Source organism: Meleagris gallopavo, chromosome 17, assembly GCF_905368555.1.
Source record: "Meleagris gallopavo chromosome 17, MGAL_WU_HG_1.1, whole genome shotgun sequence".
NCBI lineage: Eukaryota > Metazoa > Chordata > Aves > Galliformes > Phasianidae > Meleagris > Meleagris gallopavo.
The window spans coordinates 10,003,199-10,022,280 of NC_139420.1; the positions used below are offsets into that span (position 1 = coordinate 10,003,199).

At 45.0% G+C, this 19,082-nt stretch overlaps 1 protein-coding gene and 1 long non-coding RNA gene across 9 annotated transcripts in view; one reads left to right on the forward strand and one right to left on the reverse strand.

Moving 5' to 3' along the window:
- The window catches only part of MORC2 (MORC family CW-type zinc finger 2), a 37,851-nt gene extending 28,250 nt beyond the window's left edge, over positions 1-9,601 (reverse strand). For 5 of the 8 annotated variants that reach the window (XR_014887037.1, XM_085238565.1, XM_019621153.2 and 2 more), the window contains exons 1-3: positions 4,400-4,453; positions 2,620-2,654; positions 2,098-2,166 (exon numbers count right to left, since the gene is read on the reverse strand). Coding sequence is in view for 6 of the 8 variants with exons in the window: in XM_085238565.1 (XP_085094691.1) it covers positions 2,098-2,137 (40 nt within the window). In the remaining 2 variants the exon portion in view is untranslated. Of the gene's footprint in view, positions 1-2,097; positions 2,167-2,619; positions 2,655-4,399; positions 4,454-9,443 lie in introns of those variants that run through there. The other 3 variants (XM_085238566.1, XM_085238567.1, XM_085238568.1) reach the window with 3 other exon arrangements.
- Positions 9,602-9,662: 61 nt separating this feature from the next.
- LOC104913580 (uncharacterized) lies at positions 9,663-15,149 on the forward strand. Its single transcript, XR_002120457.3, has 2 exons — positions 9,663-10,041; positions 12,500-15,149. It is a non-coding gene; the product is annotated as an uncharacterized LOC104913580 (long non-coding RNA).
- Positions 15,150-19,082: the final 3,933 nt, after the last annotated feature.

A 19,082-nucleotide genomic window follows, 5' to 3' on the forward strand; every position in this document is an offset into this window, starting at 1 on the left:
GTTACGCAGGCAGTGAGGCCATAGGTTGCCCAAAGGAGCTGTGGATGCTCCATCCCTTAGAGGCATTCAAGGTAAGCTGGATGGGGCTCTGGACACACTGGTATGGTGGGAGGTGTCCCTGCCCACTGTAGAGATTGGAACTGGATGGGTTTCAGGGTTTAGTAGGCAATGTTGGTGGTAGGTGGGCAGTTAGACCAGATGATCTTAGAGCTCTTTTCCAACCTTAAAGATTTTATGATTGTGTTCTACTGCCTGCAGTACATGTGCAAGTACTGAGAATAATAGAGCCCAACTGCAAAACATGTTAAACTGGGGAACAACTCTATTGAGGTTTCTAAGTTTCCTAGGGAATCGTTCAGTATAAACAAGCATGTGAAGCTCATCCAACAGTTGTCCCTATGGGAGGATGGAGAGGCTCCGCTTGCCAAATCAGTCCCAGAAATCAGCGACGTCCTCCCAGCTTGTCTATGATAGCATCTTCCTCCAAATTCCTCCTCTCTTTAGCCCCTTTTATACAGTTTCCTTGCTTTCATGTGAAGCCTGGGTAACTGCAGTCATACATACCTTTGTTGCATTTAGTGCAATGGAAAATGTAAAACTGCTGACTCAGGATGACAGCTACACAGTTCATCAGTGCCACAGTACCACCAAGTTCCCATCCCTATGGTGTTATTACACCTGGCCACGGTGTTCATACACCACTCCACCCTCTGTGCTGTATCTCTTACAAGTCAGCATATCAACTTCCCTTGGCGTTAATAAAATTGAAGGTTGCTTAGGGAGCTCCCATGGACCAGAATCCTTGTAGATTCACCACCCTGAAGGTTTCCTCAATGTTGCATCTGCCCTTAAGACGTAGGCATCTCAATAGGTCACCTCCAAAGTAATCCACCCTGTGACTACAGTCACCCAAGCTTCACAACATTTAGATAAATTGGGGAGATCATAGTCACTCTTGTTACAAGGATTAGAGCTCCAGGGGCTACTGGGCTGCTATGTGTGAGACGATTGACTCATAGTATTTAGCACATAGTCAACTGGTCCTCAGCTACTGAACCGGGTGTCTGCTATCAGTTCTTTCAGCCCCTCACTTTGAGACAGACACGTGGTTGTTATCTTTCCTAGCAAGACAGTGTTATCAACCCCGAGCAAGGCCGTAGGCGTCTCTTTGTCTGCTTGAGCAAAGCCTTGAGCATAGCGGCCAGGTGAAGGAGTCCGGGGGCTCCACCACAAATCCCAGTTAAACGCTGTTCCTCACCATAGTAAGCCTTAGATACATAACAATTAAAGAAGTGAAGATCTAAGTAAGTGATCAAGAGTTTAGTACTTAACAGCATCCAGTAAAATGAAAGCACTTTTCAGCTTCCAATCTTCAAAGTACAGATTAAGGAACAAGAAGTGGTATGAAAAGCAAGTTAAGTGATTGAAGCAAAGAAGTCTTTATGAATACAATTAGAGATAACTTCTGAGATTAATTGCAAGTAAAAACGTTGGCAAGCAGAACTCCTCAAAGCAGGATCTTCAAGATGCAAATAAGGTAGCGTGAATTGGCAGTGCTGTTTGCTGATGCTGAAGCAAAGCAAGAAGGCTTTACTCCTGCTAAACCCAACGCTGATTTATGTTAGTGCTCATGATGAGGCAGACTTCGCTATATTCTTCTCATATCCTAAGATTTTCTGTTGATCTCTATCACAGTGATGAAACAGTAGCACAATGCTTTCAAAGTTAAGGTTACACACTTTTGTTATTAGATGAGAAACGAATCGCTTGGCAGCCCCCGATGGAAGTAGGCCTCTGCTCATCATCTTTTCCTTTTCCTGGCCTGTTCCCTCCTTCTATCCCCAAAGCCAACTTTTGTGCACTGGAAATCCAAAGGCAAAGCTGACTCATTTCTATAATGCAGCACAACAGTTTTCTTATTTTTCTGCAAACTGAGGCGGCGAAGAGTTTGACACAGTGAGAAAGGGCCAGTGCAGAGGCAGAAACACGTATCCAAGCATGGAACTACCCCTTCAATAATACCAAGCTGTTAATTCAGCTTAAGCCATAACGTGAAATCTCAGCTTGAAAACACAAATGTAAATTGCTATCACTTACTTGAATCCATTCCTGCTCCATCATCCAAAAAACACAGCATGAATCCACCTCGCAGGTTTTCCCGGTGCTCTACAAAAGAGTTATTTAATACTCCCATGCACAAATTTAAAAGTTTCATAAAATGGAAAATCTGCTCAAGCTAAACAGTGTTCATGGGAGAAGTAACACAATAAACACGATACAGCTATGCTCTAAAAAAGGGCACCACATTTTTATTACAGAGTGACTAATTTCTCCTGCACTTTAACTTGCTTGTAAATATATGCTACAACAGTGCACTGTAAAAGCACATTTCTTAAATACCCAGTACAAACAACTCACTTTGGTGTTATCTGACCTCAGCTGAAAACTGACCTTGCACAAGCTACTTGTAAAGGCACTGCTTTTTGAAGACGCAAAAGCACAGGATAAGCAGAAATGGACACAAATACATTCACTCTTACAATGCACTTGTAGCCAAAACCCAAGTTTTAACCCCTGACTTGACTGACAGCACGCAAGGAAGAAGTAGGAGTGACTTACCAGTATAAATGTCTATTCTTGTGGCATCCGCATCTCTACGAAGCAACAAAAACCCTGTCAGTATTCAAATGTCAACTGGAAATGAAGCTAAAGCCAGGCACATGCAATAACTTCAAAAGTGAACTGACTGCACACATCAAAGTGTATGAAGGCCCAGCACCTAGTATGACAAGTTAAAAAAACACCTTGTTCTGCTTTTTGTCTATCTGAACCCATGCTCAAACACAAAACGTTGTAACTGCGCATAATGAAACCTAGTTATAGTATCACTGACTTCAAATAGAAGTCATAGTAAGGAAACAAAAAATGGGCACGCTTCTGAGCTCCCTCTTCTTCCACACCACTTACATTTTTCTACGAAAAATTTATTAAGTTCTGCATAAAACTCAATGTAAATACAAGATTTGCTCCAGAAGAAATGCCTCCTATTTTATGATGTCAGCCCACAATGTCAGAGGTGGATGTTGGTGGTATGGCAGTAGAGGTTGAATCTTCCCACCAAATCCTGTTACATATTGTTGCTGTGACAGATGGCAGCAGAAGGGCAGTCTGACAAAATGGCATCTGACATGGAGGTGCATTTGAAGCAAAGGTGGAGAATTGAATTCTTCCATGTGAAAAAAATGGCGCTCACTGACATTCATCAGTGCTTGCTGGACGTTTATTAAGACCAAAGAATGGATGTGAGGACAGTGAGGTCGTGGGTGGTGCATTTCAGCAGTGGTAACAGCAATGTGAAGGACAAGCCATGTTCCAGACAGCCATGTAGACTTTTACGAGCACAGCATTTGCTGATCAAGAGTGCAGTTCTACTACAGCAACACCCACTTCCTAAATGCCAAAGCCACTTCGGATTGTCTTTGTATCTCTAAGTAAAACTACCTTTCACAGAAGGTTAACAATTGACAGAGTCCATCTTCTGCCAGAGGAGAAATCAAGTTTCGAAAAGAAAAAAAGTTCATCAGTCTGAAAGAGCTACATTTAATGATGTTGTAGCAAAAGCAAAGAAGTGCAACAGCTGCTGACCTGAGAGTTGAAATGCATTTAACATGCAGGCACAGAGTCCTGGCTAGTTTCCTACACACAGAAATATTTCATTTCCAGCTCCTTACATTGCTAACGGCAAGGTGTGACAATTCACACTTGATAGAATATAATCTCAAAACATTTCCACCATGCCATATCATATTTGGTGAAGCCGAAAGGATAAACATGCAGGGGTTGGGATGGTAACTGTAGGCTGCAATATGAGAAATGTGGCCTAAAAGTTGCTTTTTCCAAATACCAGGTCTCTCAAGAATCACAAGTTGCTCTACTTGTTCTTGCTCTGTTTTCAACATCCTAGTTTTGATTCATTTTCATTCTATCACTACTCTGGATACTAGGAACCAAAGACTATCCATGTATCAAGTAGTCCCAATTTCACTAATATTTTATCAATTTCTTTAAACAAAAAAAATAACATTTTTTTTTCATTAAATCCCTTTCCTTTAAAAGGTCTTCTAACCATTTCCCTTCTGAACTGAGTTACACCATGATTCATTGAAATTTGTCTTGTTAGGAGTAATACTTTGTTGGTTTTTTTTTTCCCCACAGGGCAGATGTGGCAGTATAAGAGAACCAAACGAAACATTCATACTAAAAAATAAAAATAGTTCATTATATCTATTTCTCTTAAAGTCTGCTCGAAGGTAAGATTGCCTAATGTCCCCTAAACAGTCAAGCAAACTAAATTATTTACTGAATGTACCTTAGGAATTAGGCAGTGTCAGATACGCACCTGGCATTATCTACAAGTTCAGCAAGGGCACCAAACAAGAACTCATGGGTAGTTCTGCAATAAAGCACAGAATCAGCAGGGTTACACTAACACTGAGAAAGAGACCTTTATTTAAACGAAAATCTCAAATGTTCTAAACAAATCAAGTCATAGTTCTACAGTACCAACGCTGGCTACGGACGCAAGATTACAAACGTGTTTTACTATCTGCTGGAGCAGAAAGGCTGCTCAATAGAGGATCTGATTCAGAACGCCTGCAGCTCTCTACAATCCGAAAAACACTGCATCATAAACATGAGTCTCATGGACACAGTGAAGAATTATTGACTCAAAGTTCATGAACTATCCAGTAATTCATGTAAATACTCAATTATTCACTGCCAAATCTCTTCAAGGCAACTAAATCCCATCTATCTGAAAAACAGGGACAGATTAATGCTACATAATGTTTGTCTTCATCATGCATATACTGATATTGTGTAACTTATTTCTGACATGAAGAAGTTTCCAGGTCATGGGAGACTTCCAACAGATGCAGTCACTCAAGACCAGAATGCTGTCTTCTTCCACTGTTGTGCACCCTTACAAACTCAGCACTGAAGTCACGCAGCCAGATATTACTAGTACAAAAAACTACATTTAGTTTCCAGCCTCCTAACTGCAACATTTTGTATGCAGAACCTACTTGAAATGGAGTAGTCACATGCCTTAACCTTGACAGATGATATATGTTGAGGACATCTCAAAAGAGCCCATAGAACCATTCTGATAGATTGTCCCAAACATTAACCTAGTAACTCTGCTGGAGAATCAACTTCTTGGCGTATCTTCAACAATCCAACAGTCATTTCAAAGGCAGATGAACCGTATCCATCCCAGCATTTAACTTCAGCCACAAGACAGGAGAAACAATTTCTCTTACTGAATCAGGTAATTTAACCAACCCAGCAAGGTTTCTGTAATTTATTGCTTCTCTAGGACGGCTGATGAAGAGACTGAGCCTTCAGAAGATATTTTTAGCTCTGTATTTCACTTTGCACGAAACCTCTACACATACAACTTGCTGTCACTACTACAAAGAAAGACTGAAGTCACACTTAGTTCAGATTTGCAGTTTTAGAAGAACAGATGGAAAGGCACTTCCCGCACAGAAAATATATTCTAACCAGAATGCCAATAATTACAAAACAATCCTTCATATTTATCTTCAGCATCGTGAACTGTAGCTCATCAATGTAGCTAAGGTTAAAAACATCAGCCTTCCAAGCTATCACTAGAAGGAGAATAGAACTTTCCTTTTCTGCAAACTCCCAAGGAAACCAGAAATAGAACAGAAATGGCATTCTGAAGACCACCTGACTGACCAGAAGGCCTTATCAGAAGTTCAGACCTGCTACTCTTTCCTTTAAGCCGGATTTCCTGTGCACACATTTCAGATGCTTCCATCATTTAGGAATCTATTCAACTTTACATATCAATATCCAACAACCCACTTTATTTAGAAATTAACCCACATCAGAAAACAACAAAACACAACAAAGTGGGTACTTCAGAACTAGTAACTGTGCTTCATCAGCAGCTTTCATTCTACAATTTCAAGAGTATTATAAATTAAGGGAAAGATGCAAATAGAGATTCCAAGGACAGACACTGGAACAAGATAGCTGAAAAAATAACTGCAGTTAAGAAAGGCAAGAGAAAATACTATTTTTTGATAGCCTGACACCATACCTAACTTGAACACCTATCAAAAGCTGAATCTCTTGCACAGACATGGGCAAAGTGATACCTTGCAACAAGCAAGCGAAATCAATTTGAACTGTTTATCACTATAAAAAAAATTATATATGCTATAAATATCTAGTATTAAGTACATTAATCTCAACACTAAGACTTTTAAAATGTCCCAGATGATCTTGTCAGTATCTAATTAAGTCACATGAAGCACTCAACCTAAAAAAAAAAAAAAAACCCCGATGATATCATCTTACAATCAAAGGTGCCTGCGGTACTTAACAGCCATCACTATCAACTGCTGACAACTCTCTCCTTGCTCCATGAGAAAAAAAAAAAAAAAAAAACCCTGCAGGATTATATTGCTTGCAACATAACTTTCAGCCAACAGCCAAGCTGTTGCCAAAACAGTCTATCAGAGCTCACACATAACTGGAAACACTTAAGTACTGGCTAGAGCTTCATTATCAGTGGCTACATTAACCAAATCCAAAGCACCAGAAATACAACCACTACTGATTCAGAGCACTAGAAATATATGTTACTTAAATGAAGCATGAGAAGTCAGGGAGAAAGCATTACTAAAATCCACAGTCTCAGTGACAACTCACTCTAAGTTGACTGACTTGGAACCACCCTCCAACTTCTACCATTTATTCAAGACAGCTCCATGCTGGAGGTCAAACCTGACATGGATCAACTGAATGCAAGAACCTAATTACTAAGAAAAGACAGAACAGTAAGTTTGTTCCGAAGGAGGTCACATCTGGGAAAACACTTAAGCTGGAAGTCTTGCATCTGGGTCAGAAACACGAGCTATCCTCTTGTATTATTGCACTGCTTCAGGCCAGAACAGAAGATATCCGCAAGAAGAAATGGGAGGGTTTGAGGTACGAAGAGATGGTCATCTGTTCCTTGTATTCCTCATATCCACCACTCAGTTATGCTGAAGTCTTCCCATTTAAGTGAACTTCTTCCACTTGAGTGGAATTCAAAGGGGCAATTCCGGTTACAGAAATAAAACCCAATTTCAGTCACAAGCTAACTCCAACAATGCAACACCGCTCAAAGACATTCTCTGCCGCTCAGGTCTTAACAAACTCCTTCTGTTACGCTGTACAAACATTCAAGATATACCAAATAAGCTGGCTGGGCTGAGGTGTATGTTGTTTTCATCTCCGTGAATGCTCTAGAAGCATCTTAAAGCAGCAGCATCTACTTTACAAGGAAAAAATCCCAGTTGTTGTGAAGGTGGGCAGGTGGCTTTGGGCAGTCACCATAAGGGCAATATGTTACTCATTTCCACGTGCTTACATACTGAAGCTCTTCTTAGTGGATCCACAAGAACTTTCACACAGCTCAATTATGCAAGCTTCAGAAAAGCACTTACGAAAGTATTAGAAGTAATTGAAAAAGATAGACACACTTTGCAAGAGAAGTGATTCAGGTACACGGTGCAAAGTCTGCCACCAAGCATGGCAGCACAATTGGCTCCAAGTCCTCACGCTCAGGGACCAAATAAATTGGCTCCTGAAAAGTGCTTCAAAACATATTGTTAGATGTATTACCTTTCTGAAGCAGAGATAGGAAACAACGATAAACAAAAAAACCCCCACGTGCGCTGAAGTAGTATTTCACTGAGATTGCATGGTTTTCCTCAGACAGCAAAAATAGCCTGAAAGACAAGAGTCTCCACTACCAAAAATCCTCTTCAGCTCTTCGCTCATTGATTTTGTCATTGGTGGTGGTTGTTCAGTTTTTATTATTATTACTGGGAAGAGGGAGAAGTTGCTTATTTGCTGTATGGGTTTTGGCTTTTCCATTGTTGCTCTTAGGGAAGCGTCCAGCTTATGCACTGATCCCCATAACCTCAGAAGGCTCTTTGCTCACAGTAGATGAAAACCTCTGGCTTTGGCTTATTCGCACACATTACCCTCCAACTCTTAATGAGGCAGCTATGTAGCACACAAGTAGATCAATAGCAAAAGCAGAACAGAAACTATAGCAGCAATACAGAATAACTTGAGATACTTTGGGGCAGCGACACCACCACTGGTCTTCTGCAGCAGACTTTGCCTTCTTACAAACATGGCCAGAATCCGTGGCAAATCCAAGCCACTGAGAGATCTCTACTATCTATCAGTGTAGCACAGGAGGAGTTAACTCATGATTGAGCTTGGGTCTTCTAATACATAAGAACTTCTGTTTCTTGCAACTGGATGTGAGAGCTTCTCAAGTCCAGGAACACGACTCGGTATCGTCCATCAAACTCCAGCTTCGTGTGTGACTGCTACAGGCCAAACAAAGAGCAAAGTCACTGGACATGGTTTCCAGGGCTGCTCCTGTCCGTTTTTTTGTGCAGAATCCATGCTTTTCTGACAGTGAGAAGAAACTGATAATGTTCTTGGCACACGTAACAGTGAGATTGTCTGAGTAGTTGCTCCTGGAGCTGTATCTTCTATTACCAACACAAACGCTGTTGGATCTACTTCAAATTGAATGCAGTTAGAAATCTTCAGACAGCTGCAGATCACGGATGTTCCTCCTTCTAAGCTCGCCTTCACACACTGAAAACCGGGAGCAAAACGATACTTGATTTCTTCTTCTATTGATGGTAACATCAAATCAACTCTTCCAGAGAATGGCTGGAAACAAGATGATCAAGAGATGCCAAATGTTGCTTGTGATGTTCCTCCAAGGCAGCTCAGCCAGAGCGAGCCCTCTTTCAACTCCTCCATCCGTGGCATGGCAATGCCTGCTTCCCACAGGCAGGGCTGAGGCGGGTGCGTAGCACCATCCCTGTTGGCACTTACCATGTTCTAGATGTGCATGCTGAATGAACGCCTCATAAAGCAGGTGAAACTCAAGCTTTCTTTGGGAATTTTAGACTGATGGATTCCACGGTTTAAAATAAAAAATTAATATATATATATACATATGTTAAAAAAAAAAAAAAAATCCGAAGAATCCCGTGCTTCTGCTTGAAAAAATTGGCACGAAAACATCCAGGCACGGACCAAAGGAGATGGCAGGGAGGGATGGCAGCCGGCTGCGACGCGAGGCCGTTCCGGAGGGCCGCACAGCAGCGCTGCACACGCAGATCCGCCCCGCGCCTCTCCCGACGCCGCCACCCGCCGCAGCCCCGCTCGGCGCCCCGCACCGCCCCGCCCCGCGGCGCCGCTCCTCGCGGGGGCGGACGGATGCCGGAGGTCGGCCTGAACCGCCGGGCCGGGCCGCGGCCCCACTTACCTGCCCGAAGCTCCGGCCCGGCCCGGCCCGGCCCTGCCCCACCCCGCAGCCCGGTACTCACGAGTTGGTGTGCAGGTACTCGAAGGTGAGCTGCGCCCGGTTCAAGCTGCTGTAATTAGAGCAGGACATGGCGGCTGCGGCGGCCGGGCCGCTCTCCGCGTGCGCCCTCGAGGCTTTTCCCCAACCCCCCCCCCCGCTCCCCGCATCGGTCACCGCCCGGCCCGGAACGACGGCGCCATCCGCGACGCCGCGCCCTCGGGGGCGCCCCGCCCGGCCTTGCGGCCCCGCTTTTTCCCCACCGCGGTCGCGCCTCGCCGCCACCCGCGTCCGCCGCTCCCCCCGCAGGGCGGGGCCGCGCCGTTGGCCGCCGGTTGGGCCGCCGCGTCACGTGACGAGGGAGCCATCGCGCGCGCCGCCGCCGCCGTTTCCGCTGGGCCGCATGACGCGCGCTCTCCGTGTGCGCGCTCCCGCGGTGCGGGCTGTGCGACCGGGAGCTGCGCCGCGGCGGTGGGCGGCGTCCAGGCTTTACCCGCCGGGATCCGGCGCCTATCCGGAGCTTTAATCCGTCGCGTTTAACGCCGCCGCCCGGTTTTCGTGCTCTTTCTGCTGCCGAAGGCTCCGCTGAGGAACGGCTGATCGTCTTAAAGCATGCTCGTAGGGTACGTAAAATGGTTCCTCTAAACCGCAGGCAGAGGCGGCAGACCTGGAGGCCCGGATTGTGCTGCAGAACATCAGTGGAAAAACACCTCGCTATCGTCTGGAACGGATGCTGATGGGCTGGCTGCATCGCCTGCACCGAGGAGGACAGGAATCCGGGTGATCCCAAGTGTTTGTGATGGAGCGGTGCAGTGAAACTTAGATCTGGTTGTCTGCAAAGGTGAAATCTGTAGTGCAGGCTTTGTGTTTGAATTGCTTGTCTGCAGCACAGCGAGTCCTGCCGTGCTGCTGGTAGTGCTGTGTGTACGTGTGTGGTGGCTGCCTGGTAACTGCATGTGTGCGCAGTGATTTGTTTTAGGCCTTCCGTTTCAAAGCTGCGTGAAAGCATCAGGAAAAACCACAGACAACAGCGATATTTATGTGGCCTTAAGGCTTTGACAGGAAATATCTCTCTGAGTCTTTTAAATATTGCAGCATCGTTGTTATACTCAGCTTTTATTTCCTCGTGTTGCAGTGAATATCAGAAGCAGATGGGTACAAGCAGTATAAATTCCGTCAGTGTAAGGACAAAGTAGCTATCCAGATACATGCCCCTACAGAGTGTGGCCTTAACCTTGTGTGTCTTGTCATCCTTGTCTCTTTGGAACTCGGGGTATCCCTTCTTTCCCTAAGGGGAACTTTGTGGCGATCTCATCGCTGTACCTTCAGGAAGGAAGGGTTTCTTTCCTTGCACTCAAGGGATTAACAACTTCAGCAGAACACCGTGGCAGACTGCAGCAGAGCAGCCTTGCTGCTGCTGCTGTGGCATCGCAGGGCTATGCTGGGTGCCAGTCCTTTCCAACGGGCACCTAGAAGAAAACAGCACATTGCAGTTCCGTTTCATTTGGTCAATCCCTGGCAGGAAGGTACTCCTTTCCATCCCACTGTTCAATGGTGTTGACTTCCAAATCTTTTTCACTTTCAATGACAACAGAAATTAAAATTTCATTTTTACTTTTTCCGTCGCTGCTCTGAAGAAGATTTCAGACATTTTGGTCCTCTGCTGTTTGGTTTCTTATAACAGAGTTTTAGAGGACTAGTTCGCTAGTCATCCAAGGAGGAGTGAAATTACCTTTTGCAAAACAACATTCAGATCACACAACGTTTGGTCTAATTTGGCCATAGCATCGCTGTTCTTTGATGGGGAACATGTCTGCTGATGGTTGGAGGATTGCTGAGCTCTTTTGGCCTGTGAGCCACTGCTGCAAACTGCTCAGTTTCTTTGCTTTTGAAACTGAACTATTCCCATGCAAATTGACATCTGTCCTCCTTAAGGTGATTGTTTTAGCTTGGGAGCTGTCCCTCCAAACTAAACAGCTCTAGATCTATTGTATTAGTTTTGACAAAGAACTTTCCTTTTTTCCATCTGCTATCAGCACCATTTTCCCGAGTTCCTGACCAACACGTGGATATCTTATATATCTTGTACCAGCAGGTGGAATGTATCTGGCTTCTTCCATTATTTTCTCTTCCACAGATGTGATAAAGTGTCAAAGACAATCCCCCCTCACCTTTCAGTGGCCTTTGTTGCAGTGGAATGAACAGCATGCTGTGATGCACGCAACGAGCCTGATGAATGACCTGTGGAATGGTAGTTTGTCACAGCAGTGCATGTCAGGACTTGAAGCATACAATCCTGCTCTTCTTTAACTTGAGTTTCACACAACTGAATTTCAACATCTCAACCTGTGCAACTTTTTCACTTTGAAGTAATCCCCAAATCCCCTCATAAAACTAGTCTTTAGAATCCACACTGGCCAAACTTTGTGTTTCTGGTTAGGAAGTGACAGTTCCTATGGAGTCATGTGTAGCGTTTGCTGAATCCTTAATCTGGTGTAATATTTTGCTACCCCTCTTTCCACTGTGTCGTAGCCTGAGGTAGTTGAACAGTTCTGTTGGTGGCCTGTATCTGAAAATGGGAGGCACAGGCTTGAACCAGCGGTTATTCCTTGTCTTCCCTAGTTTTAACAGGCTTGACTTTGAAGCCAGCATTTAATGTGTGAGTCACTATACTGGTAAGTACTATGCACCATACAAATGCAGCAAAGTGTCTGTTCCACACTTACATGAGGTTTCCAGAGGTTGGTGTCTTTATTCTGTATATATGATACTAAGAAACATAAACCTTTGTGCTATATAAATGTGATTTTCGCTGTTGGCATAGTCTTTCTCGGTTCTGTCCTGACTGTTCACATTTGGTGTACTTCTCTTGTGAAGTTCAGATGTTATTATGGGTCCCAGTAACCTAAGTTGCACGGATCTCTTTTCTAATGCTCTGACTTCATAGGAGTTTCAAAGTGCCTTACAACAGTGGACTGTGAAAGCCTGGTGTGGGCTCACAGCAGTTTGGTTCTTAACCCTTTGTGCTATGCCATACACTGGCTCTGTTGCATGATTCACTCTGATCACCTTCCTTTACAGGTGGAAATTCTTCCTGCCATGAAATACACTGCTCTCTCAACACATGATAAGGCATTCTTCATTAAATAGGGTGTGATTGTCTCACTCAGAGAGGAACTACATCATTCCACCTTTTCCTGAGCATGATTTGAATGTCAGAATCAGCCCAACACAATGCAAGAACAAAGCCATGGAATCAAGAATTTGGGAAAAAATGAGTGTCTTACCTCATTTTTTTTCCTAGCAAGGAGTTCTGCCTTATGTGGTGTGGGATAGAGCTGTTTCTCATGTTCATAGCAACATCTGTCTGGTCACTGTCGTTCATATCAAGTAGCAGAGCAATTTGCTGATTACCTCAAAAAGAGACAAAGAATGAGACTTTTTTCATGAAATTTTTCATGAATTTTTCCTATGTTGACAGACCTAATTCCTGGCATTGTACTGTCTGGGACAGTCATTAAATGAGTAGTCAATGAATCAATCCTTACAAGACATGCAGACTAAAATGTTCAAATGCAACTACCTGACCGTGAATGAAAGGCACTGATATGAAAATGCAACAACCCTTTGCACGGTGCCAAGTGTCAGTCTCATGCTTGCTTATCTCACAGGAGTGACATCATGGATTTGAATTCATTATTTAACCTAGATATTCTCAGCGAGACACTGGCTGTCAGAAGTGACTTTGTAAATCAGTCTACGGGAGATTGGAAAGGAGAGAAATAGATGAGAACGAAGAAACGTCTTGAAAGAAGAACCAGGAAACAGCAGAATGTTTGGATGTTGAGGATCCTCCACCTCTACCAGTCAGAATTCCTTGACTTCAAGTCTGTCTTTGCTTCATGAACTAAGCAAAAAAAAAAAAAAAAAGGAATTAAAAGACAAGGAAAAAAAAAAGAAGCAAAATGTCAGTATAAGACTTCTTCGCCTGAATCAGAAAATGCAGTACTGAAGAGCCCACAAGAAGCTGGTAGACAAGGAGCAGTGGTGGAATCTTAAAAGAATTTAGCTGACCAATGTGGAAGAGTGGCATGAATCAATCAGCGATTTACAGTTTGGACAGGTTGGATGGTTTCCCACAAGGGAATTGAAAAGAACCCAAAGGCCATGGAGCTTCTTTCTTCCTTAACTGTGGTTGCGTGACAGTTTAGTGGCTTCTGCCGAGATGAAAAGGCATGCAGTCTTCTTAATAAAGTAGTTAATGAGCAGAATTTCTTTTGTTGATGGACAAATAGTTTTTTCTACCTCATTATTTTAAATGTGGGGACTGTGTTCAGTTCAGAGTGTCTTTTTAAACCAGCCTGATGGACTTGCTTGACATGGACAGCTCAAACGGTTTCAGTTTGGCAAACTGGCAACCAGCTGAAAACATGATCTTCTGGTGATCACAAAGCAACAAGTAGTCTTGTGTGGGTACATCCAAGTAGATGGGGCTGAGATTTGAATGAAGAACTGAACAGCCACGTGACTGCATCTGAAAGAGAACACAGCTGGGCAATGCTAGTGCAGAAGAAAGGTTCCAGAGACTCTTCTCATTAAAATATCTCTCAGTAATGATTGTCAGAGAGAACTGTTCCTCTGTTCTGTGAATACTACCATGCGTTACGGGTCTTGTCTGCAAATGCAAGTGGTGGTATGTGGAATGAAAGCACCATAGCAGCAAACAGACTTGCAGCGAGAATCTGAATTTTGAACAGGACTTTCTAAGAAATCTATGTCCACGTTGGTCTGCAGAGTCCTTTTGAAATGACTGAAGGAGGGAGCCTGCAGGCCTTCGCAAGAGCAGCAGTGCCATTTTGAACCAAAGGCAATAAAACTCTTAGATTCTGCCAATATCAGGAGCTTGGTTTCAACAACCGGAGATGTGACGTGCATGTGTCGGTTGCTTTTGCTTTTACCTTGATGCCTTTCCAAAATGTGTTCTCTGGAGAAAGTTGTCTTACAAGCCAGCCTGCTTTTCTGCATCTTTTCTGTTTTCCCCAGGCAGCAACAGGTTCACCTTCTAAACTGGCCCATCAGCAATGCTGTGAGAGCTCAGTAGCTTTATTTGCCCTGTCTTCTCCGTTTGTTTTTCCTTCAAACTCTTAGCAAACCTTTCTGACTTAGCCACCTCTGAGCTCTCTGCTGCTGTCTTCTGCCTGGGTCCCACTGCACTAGGGGTCATCTCTGCCTCATGTCAGTGTGGCTGCCACTAGTTTGGGTTGAAGGCTGAGCAGGGGCTGTGGGGCTGAGTCCACAGCTGGAGCACTGCCATCAGCATAGGGGAGGAGGGAAGAGGTCTTTTCTCGCTCTCTTTACATATTTGTGCCCATTGGAGCCTTGGTGTTGCTGCCATAGGCCCACAAGGTTGCCCTGGTCAGTGCCAGGCATTCAGTATTCAGCTCGAATGTGGAGGTGTGCTTTGCCAGGAGGAGCACCATCATTTCCAGGCAGCAGGGATGGACATGACCAGATCTCTCAGTGCCACCAGAGGCGATCCCAACTCCAAACCCTACATGGGGAAGCTGCCTGAAAAATGGGAGAGAATTTCTGCATCAAGAGTGACTCAGGACTTTGGTATATTGTGTTCTCAAATATTTATTTCAGTGTTCTTATAAATGTTTTATTTGGAGAAAAATATTGTAATTGGCCAATATTCCATAAAATATAAATATTTTGCTCTAAGATACTACTTCCCCTGCTTGTGGAGATTTGATTCTTTGCTGATTACACAGTTCAAGCTCTGTGTATTGACAAGGGCTTTCCTCCATTCCTTGGTCTGTTTACATGTGACTGAAGCCTTAATCCAGGCACTCTAATAGCGAGTGGGGACAAAGACGATTTATCCTTGGTTAATCTTCAAAAATTGCTTTTCATCTGATGCTTTTTTTCCACTGAGAAAGATTGTATATGGGAACAGGACGAGGCAGTTGAGGAATAAAAAGGCAGAGTTCCCCGTAACAGCGCCCTGGCTGTGCAGAGAAGGGGGCACTTGTCAGAAATAAGGAGCTGTGCTAGCGAGGCTGCTTGTTCTCTGCAATTGTGCAATACAAGAGGTGTTGGAGAGCAGGCAGAGTGCAGTGTATGCCTTGGGCCTGTCCCTGTGAGCTCTTCCTCAACACAAGCTGTGAAGGGACTTTCTCTGGTGTCACTTGTTTTCCAGTGCTTGAAGAGTATTTAGCGCACTAAATGGAGCAATACTCTACACGCAGTGCTTTGCTGTGCGCTGATTTCATGGTCCAGAGATCCACCTTTGCAAGCCTGCATTGAGGATGCTCAGGCTTCCACCCTTGCAGGACTCATGTTGGAGCACACGGGGAGCTGGCTGGCTCTGCTCTCGCTTTTCCCAAGCCTTTGGCAGAGCTGAGGTCAGCTCCTGGGCTGCAGCTGTTGGAACCAGCAGGCAGCAGTACCAGGGATGGATGGAAAAATCCATGGTGTGAGCATCTTGGGAATGTTGAGGGTTTTTTGAAGTGTCATCTGAAGGCTTTATTCCATTATGTGGTTCCAGTGAAAGCTGCTGGCATCCATCATTCTGCTTGGCACTATTTACCATCTGTACCTGGGTCCAGGAAACGTTTTAACAGATGCTAGGAGAAGAAGAGGAGGCTTGTAACAACAGCTTTCTACTTTGCAGGATACCAAAGGAATGTAGATGTGCAAGAATTAAAGGAAAGAACTGCAGGTGGATCGGAAACGGCTTCATTTTGTGACAGGTGGTTTTTGTATCCTGCAAGTGCAGCAGCTACAGTGGAGTAAGAATGAGGCATATTTTGGGTGGCTGGGAGAACAACTTCTTTGAGAAACAGCACAGCACAAGGAGAATGCAAATTGGATACAAATTAGGAGAAATGTAAGTGTTTTGTGAAATGTGGTGTGTTTGCTGTGAAACATGGCTGATGTTGAGGGGCTGTCTGTGGCAGTGTCAAGACAGAATTCATCGAGAGCAAGCTGCAGCATTCAGTCCTTTGGCTTTGGAGGTTCTGTGAGTCATCTCGTGTTGGGAAGGACTTGTGTTCCTGCAGTTATGTTTGTTACTCCCTTGTCCAGTGACCTATGAAATCCTTCTTGGTCCTTGTGCTTTGGATGGAAGAAAAAATTCAAAATTACTTCAAAGCCACCTCTGGTAACTTCTTCAAAGGAGATGTGGTGTAGTCTTTGTTGTAGGTAACAGCCTCCCCCATCACTGAGGCTATCAGTGTTGTTTTTCTGGAGGGTGATGGTGGCAGAAGCAGAAAGCAGAAGTGCACCACGGAAGGGAACCAGCTGCTCTCCCATCCCACAGCATGGTGAAGAAGACTGGAGAACTGGTACCCTTCTGGACATAGGCTTTATTCCAAGTGCTGAGAAAGAGAGTGAAAAATCCCTGAGATGCGGAAAAGGGGAAGCAGGACTGCAGGTGGGATCTGGCCTGGATTGGGTCCCAGCACCACAGCATTGCCAGGCCTGGGGCCACTGGTGTGCTCTGCAGCCACCCACCAGGGCTCTGTCTCAGCTGCGTTGACACCGTGCACTGGCAACTGGCCCACAGCCACATTTGATGTAGTAACAGTGAAGACCTCGGGTGGAGCAGGAGTTCAGCAGCCACTGACATGCAGGAGCTCCATTCGGAGAGGGCTGCCATGGTCGGAGCCACAGGGAATACAGCACTGGCTTGTGACAGCCACACATGGAAGAGCAAGAGATGACGCTGATTTAGTGATTGATGTCATGACTTACAAGAACGACCTCCAGACACGCAAAGGGTAGAAAAGTACTTCACAGGAACCATGGAGCTGGCAAGCACGCCAGGATACTGGTGGTGGTCGTAGCAGCTTTGCTGTGGATAAATTCTCCTATTTCCAAAGGGAATTTGTGACCACGTATCAAATGCCAAACAATGTGCTAGCAATCTTTTTGTATGTAGATAAGGCATTTTAATGCAATATAGCTCAGCCTGCCTGCAGCAGACTAGACGTACTGACAAGGATTAATAGTCCAGCGCAAGACTTGGCAGAGTCACAAGCAGGGAGGACTCCTAACCAAGCAGCTGTTTGAGTCTTATATAAGCTGTCTAGACCAAACATGAAGAAACGAAGCCAATCCTGGCATTAGACTACCGCTTCTGCACAGACGGTCTCCAACCTACAGCTTTCATATCTGAGCTTGTGCAAAGCAAGGGAGAAACAGGAGGATGTTAGTAGTCAAGCCAACTCTGCATCAGAAAAAAGTCTGTGAGCAACTATAAAAATAATGGAAAAGAACAGTAATGAGTGAGATTTATTACAACTAGGAAAACAGTTGACGTTTTGCACGCAGAAAATATTGTGTTGCCAAGAATGTCTCCTCACATGAGCCCACGGGAGTCAGGTAGAGCTGGGGAACATGGCTTATGCTACAGCAAAGGGGAAGATGCTCCTGGCAGAGAGCAGCCTGGGAGAGAAGGTGCAACTTTTCCTAATTCCATGGGACTGATTCAGTGGAAAATCAAGTTCATTCAAAGAGAAAATATAATCAGAAAAGAGGCTGCTCTTGAAGTATTTCACGTGGCAAATAAGACAGAAGGGTCTGTGGCTGGGACAGATGTGACTGTGAGAGACTGGAAACAACCAGGGCTGTCACCAGGAAGCAGCAGAGCAAGATACATCCTGTTGGTGGATGATGGATTAGCCATTGGCAACTTGCAGATTGAAGGAAGCCAGAAGTTGGATGACACAACCAATCCTTGTGCCATGGGGCAGGACGTGACCCGCTGGGCGCAGTGCATGCAGGAGCCCTTTGTCACCGCGTTGTTTGGCTCATTAATGAATGCCAGAACCAGTCTCGTACAGGTTGTTCACAACATTACACACGTCTGGCTTTTTTTGGGAGCAGTGTGTCACAAGTGCCTGTTTTGCTGTTTCTTGCTGCCAAGGCCCAGGAGATACCAGCTGCTGGGCAGTAGGGTGCAGGAGGCCCTGGCTTGGTGGCCATGCAGAAGTTGGTTTCCCCCTGCCCAGCTCCAGAGGAGCTCTCCCCTGGGGAACTGCCTGCAGCCATCCTGACAGTGAGAGCAGACTGTACCCAGGGACTCTGGGGCTCTTTGGCTTTGTTCGTGGCAGAATTTCTAGGAAGCCCCTTTGAAAGACCATCACGTTTGGGAATGCCTGTAACCTGGTTTTTAAGTTACAAGGATTGGTATCTTCCCTGTACCCCTTGTCTTTATTGCAAACCCTTCCTTTCTTGGCTAGAGCAGATTTCAGCATTGTGATTTATGGGCTCCAGAGGTGTCCCAAAAAGGGAAAAAATAGCTGTGTTCAGACAGTGTGACAAAGAAATGGGAGAGATGGGGGGGGCTGGGGACGGACGGGTCACCTCTTAGGAATGTCCTGCCTATGGAGATGCTGGAGCAGCCTCCTTCCCTTGCTCACATGGTCAGAGCCTTGTACAGGCATTTAGAGCTGAGTTGGAACCATAGCAGATCTGTGACCTCTCCTCTGGACTGACAGAGAGTTTTCTGCCCAGCTCCAGGTGTTGCTTGTGAGATGGCAAAGGGCTGGGACATCTCCACACAGCCACTTACCTGCATTAAAGCAAGCAGGACTGAGTTTCCTGGCTACCAGCTGTGCCTCTGCTCAGGTCTCCATCCCTGTGGCTGCCTGCAGGC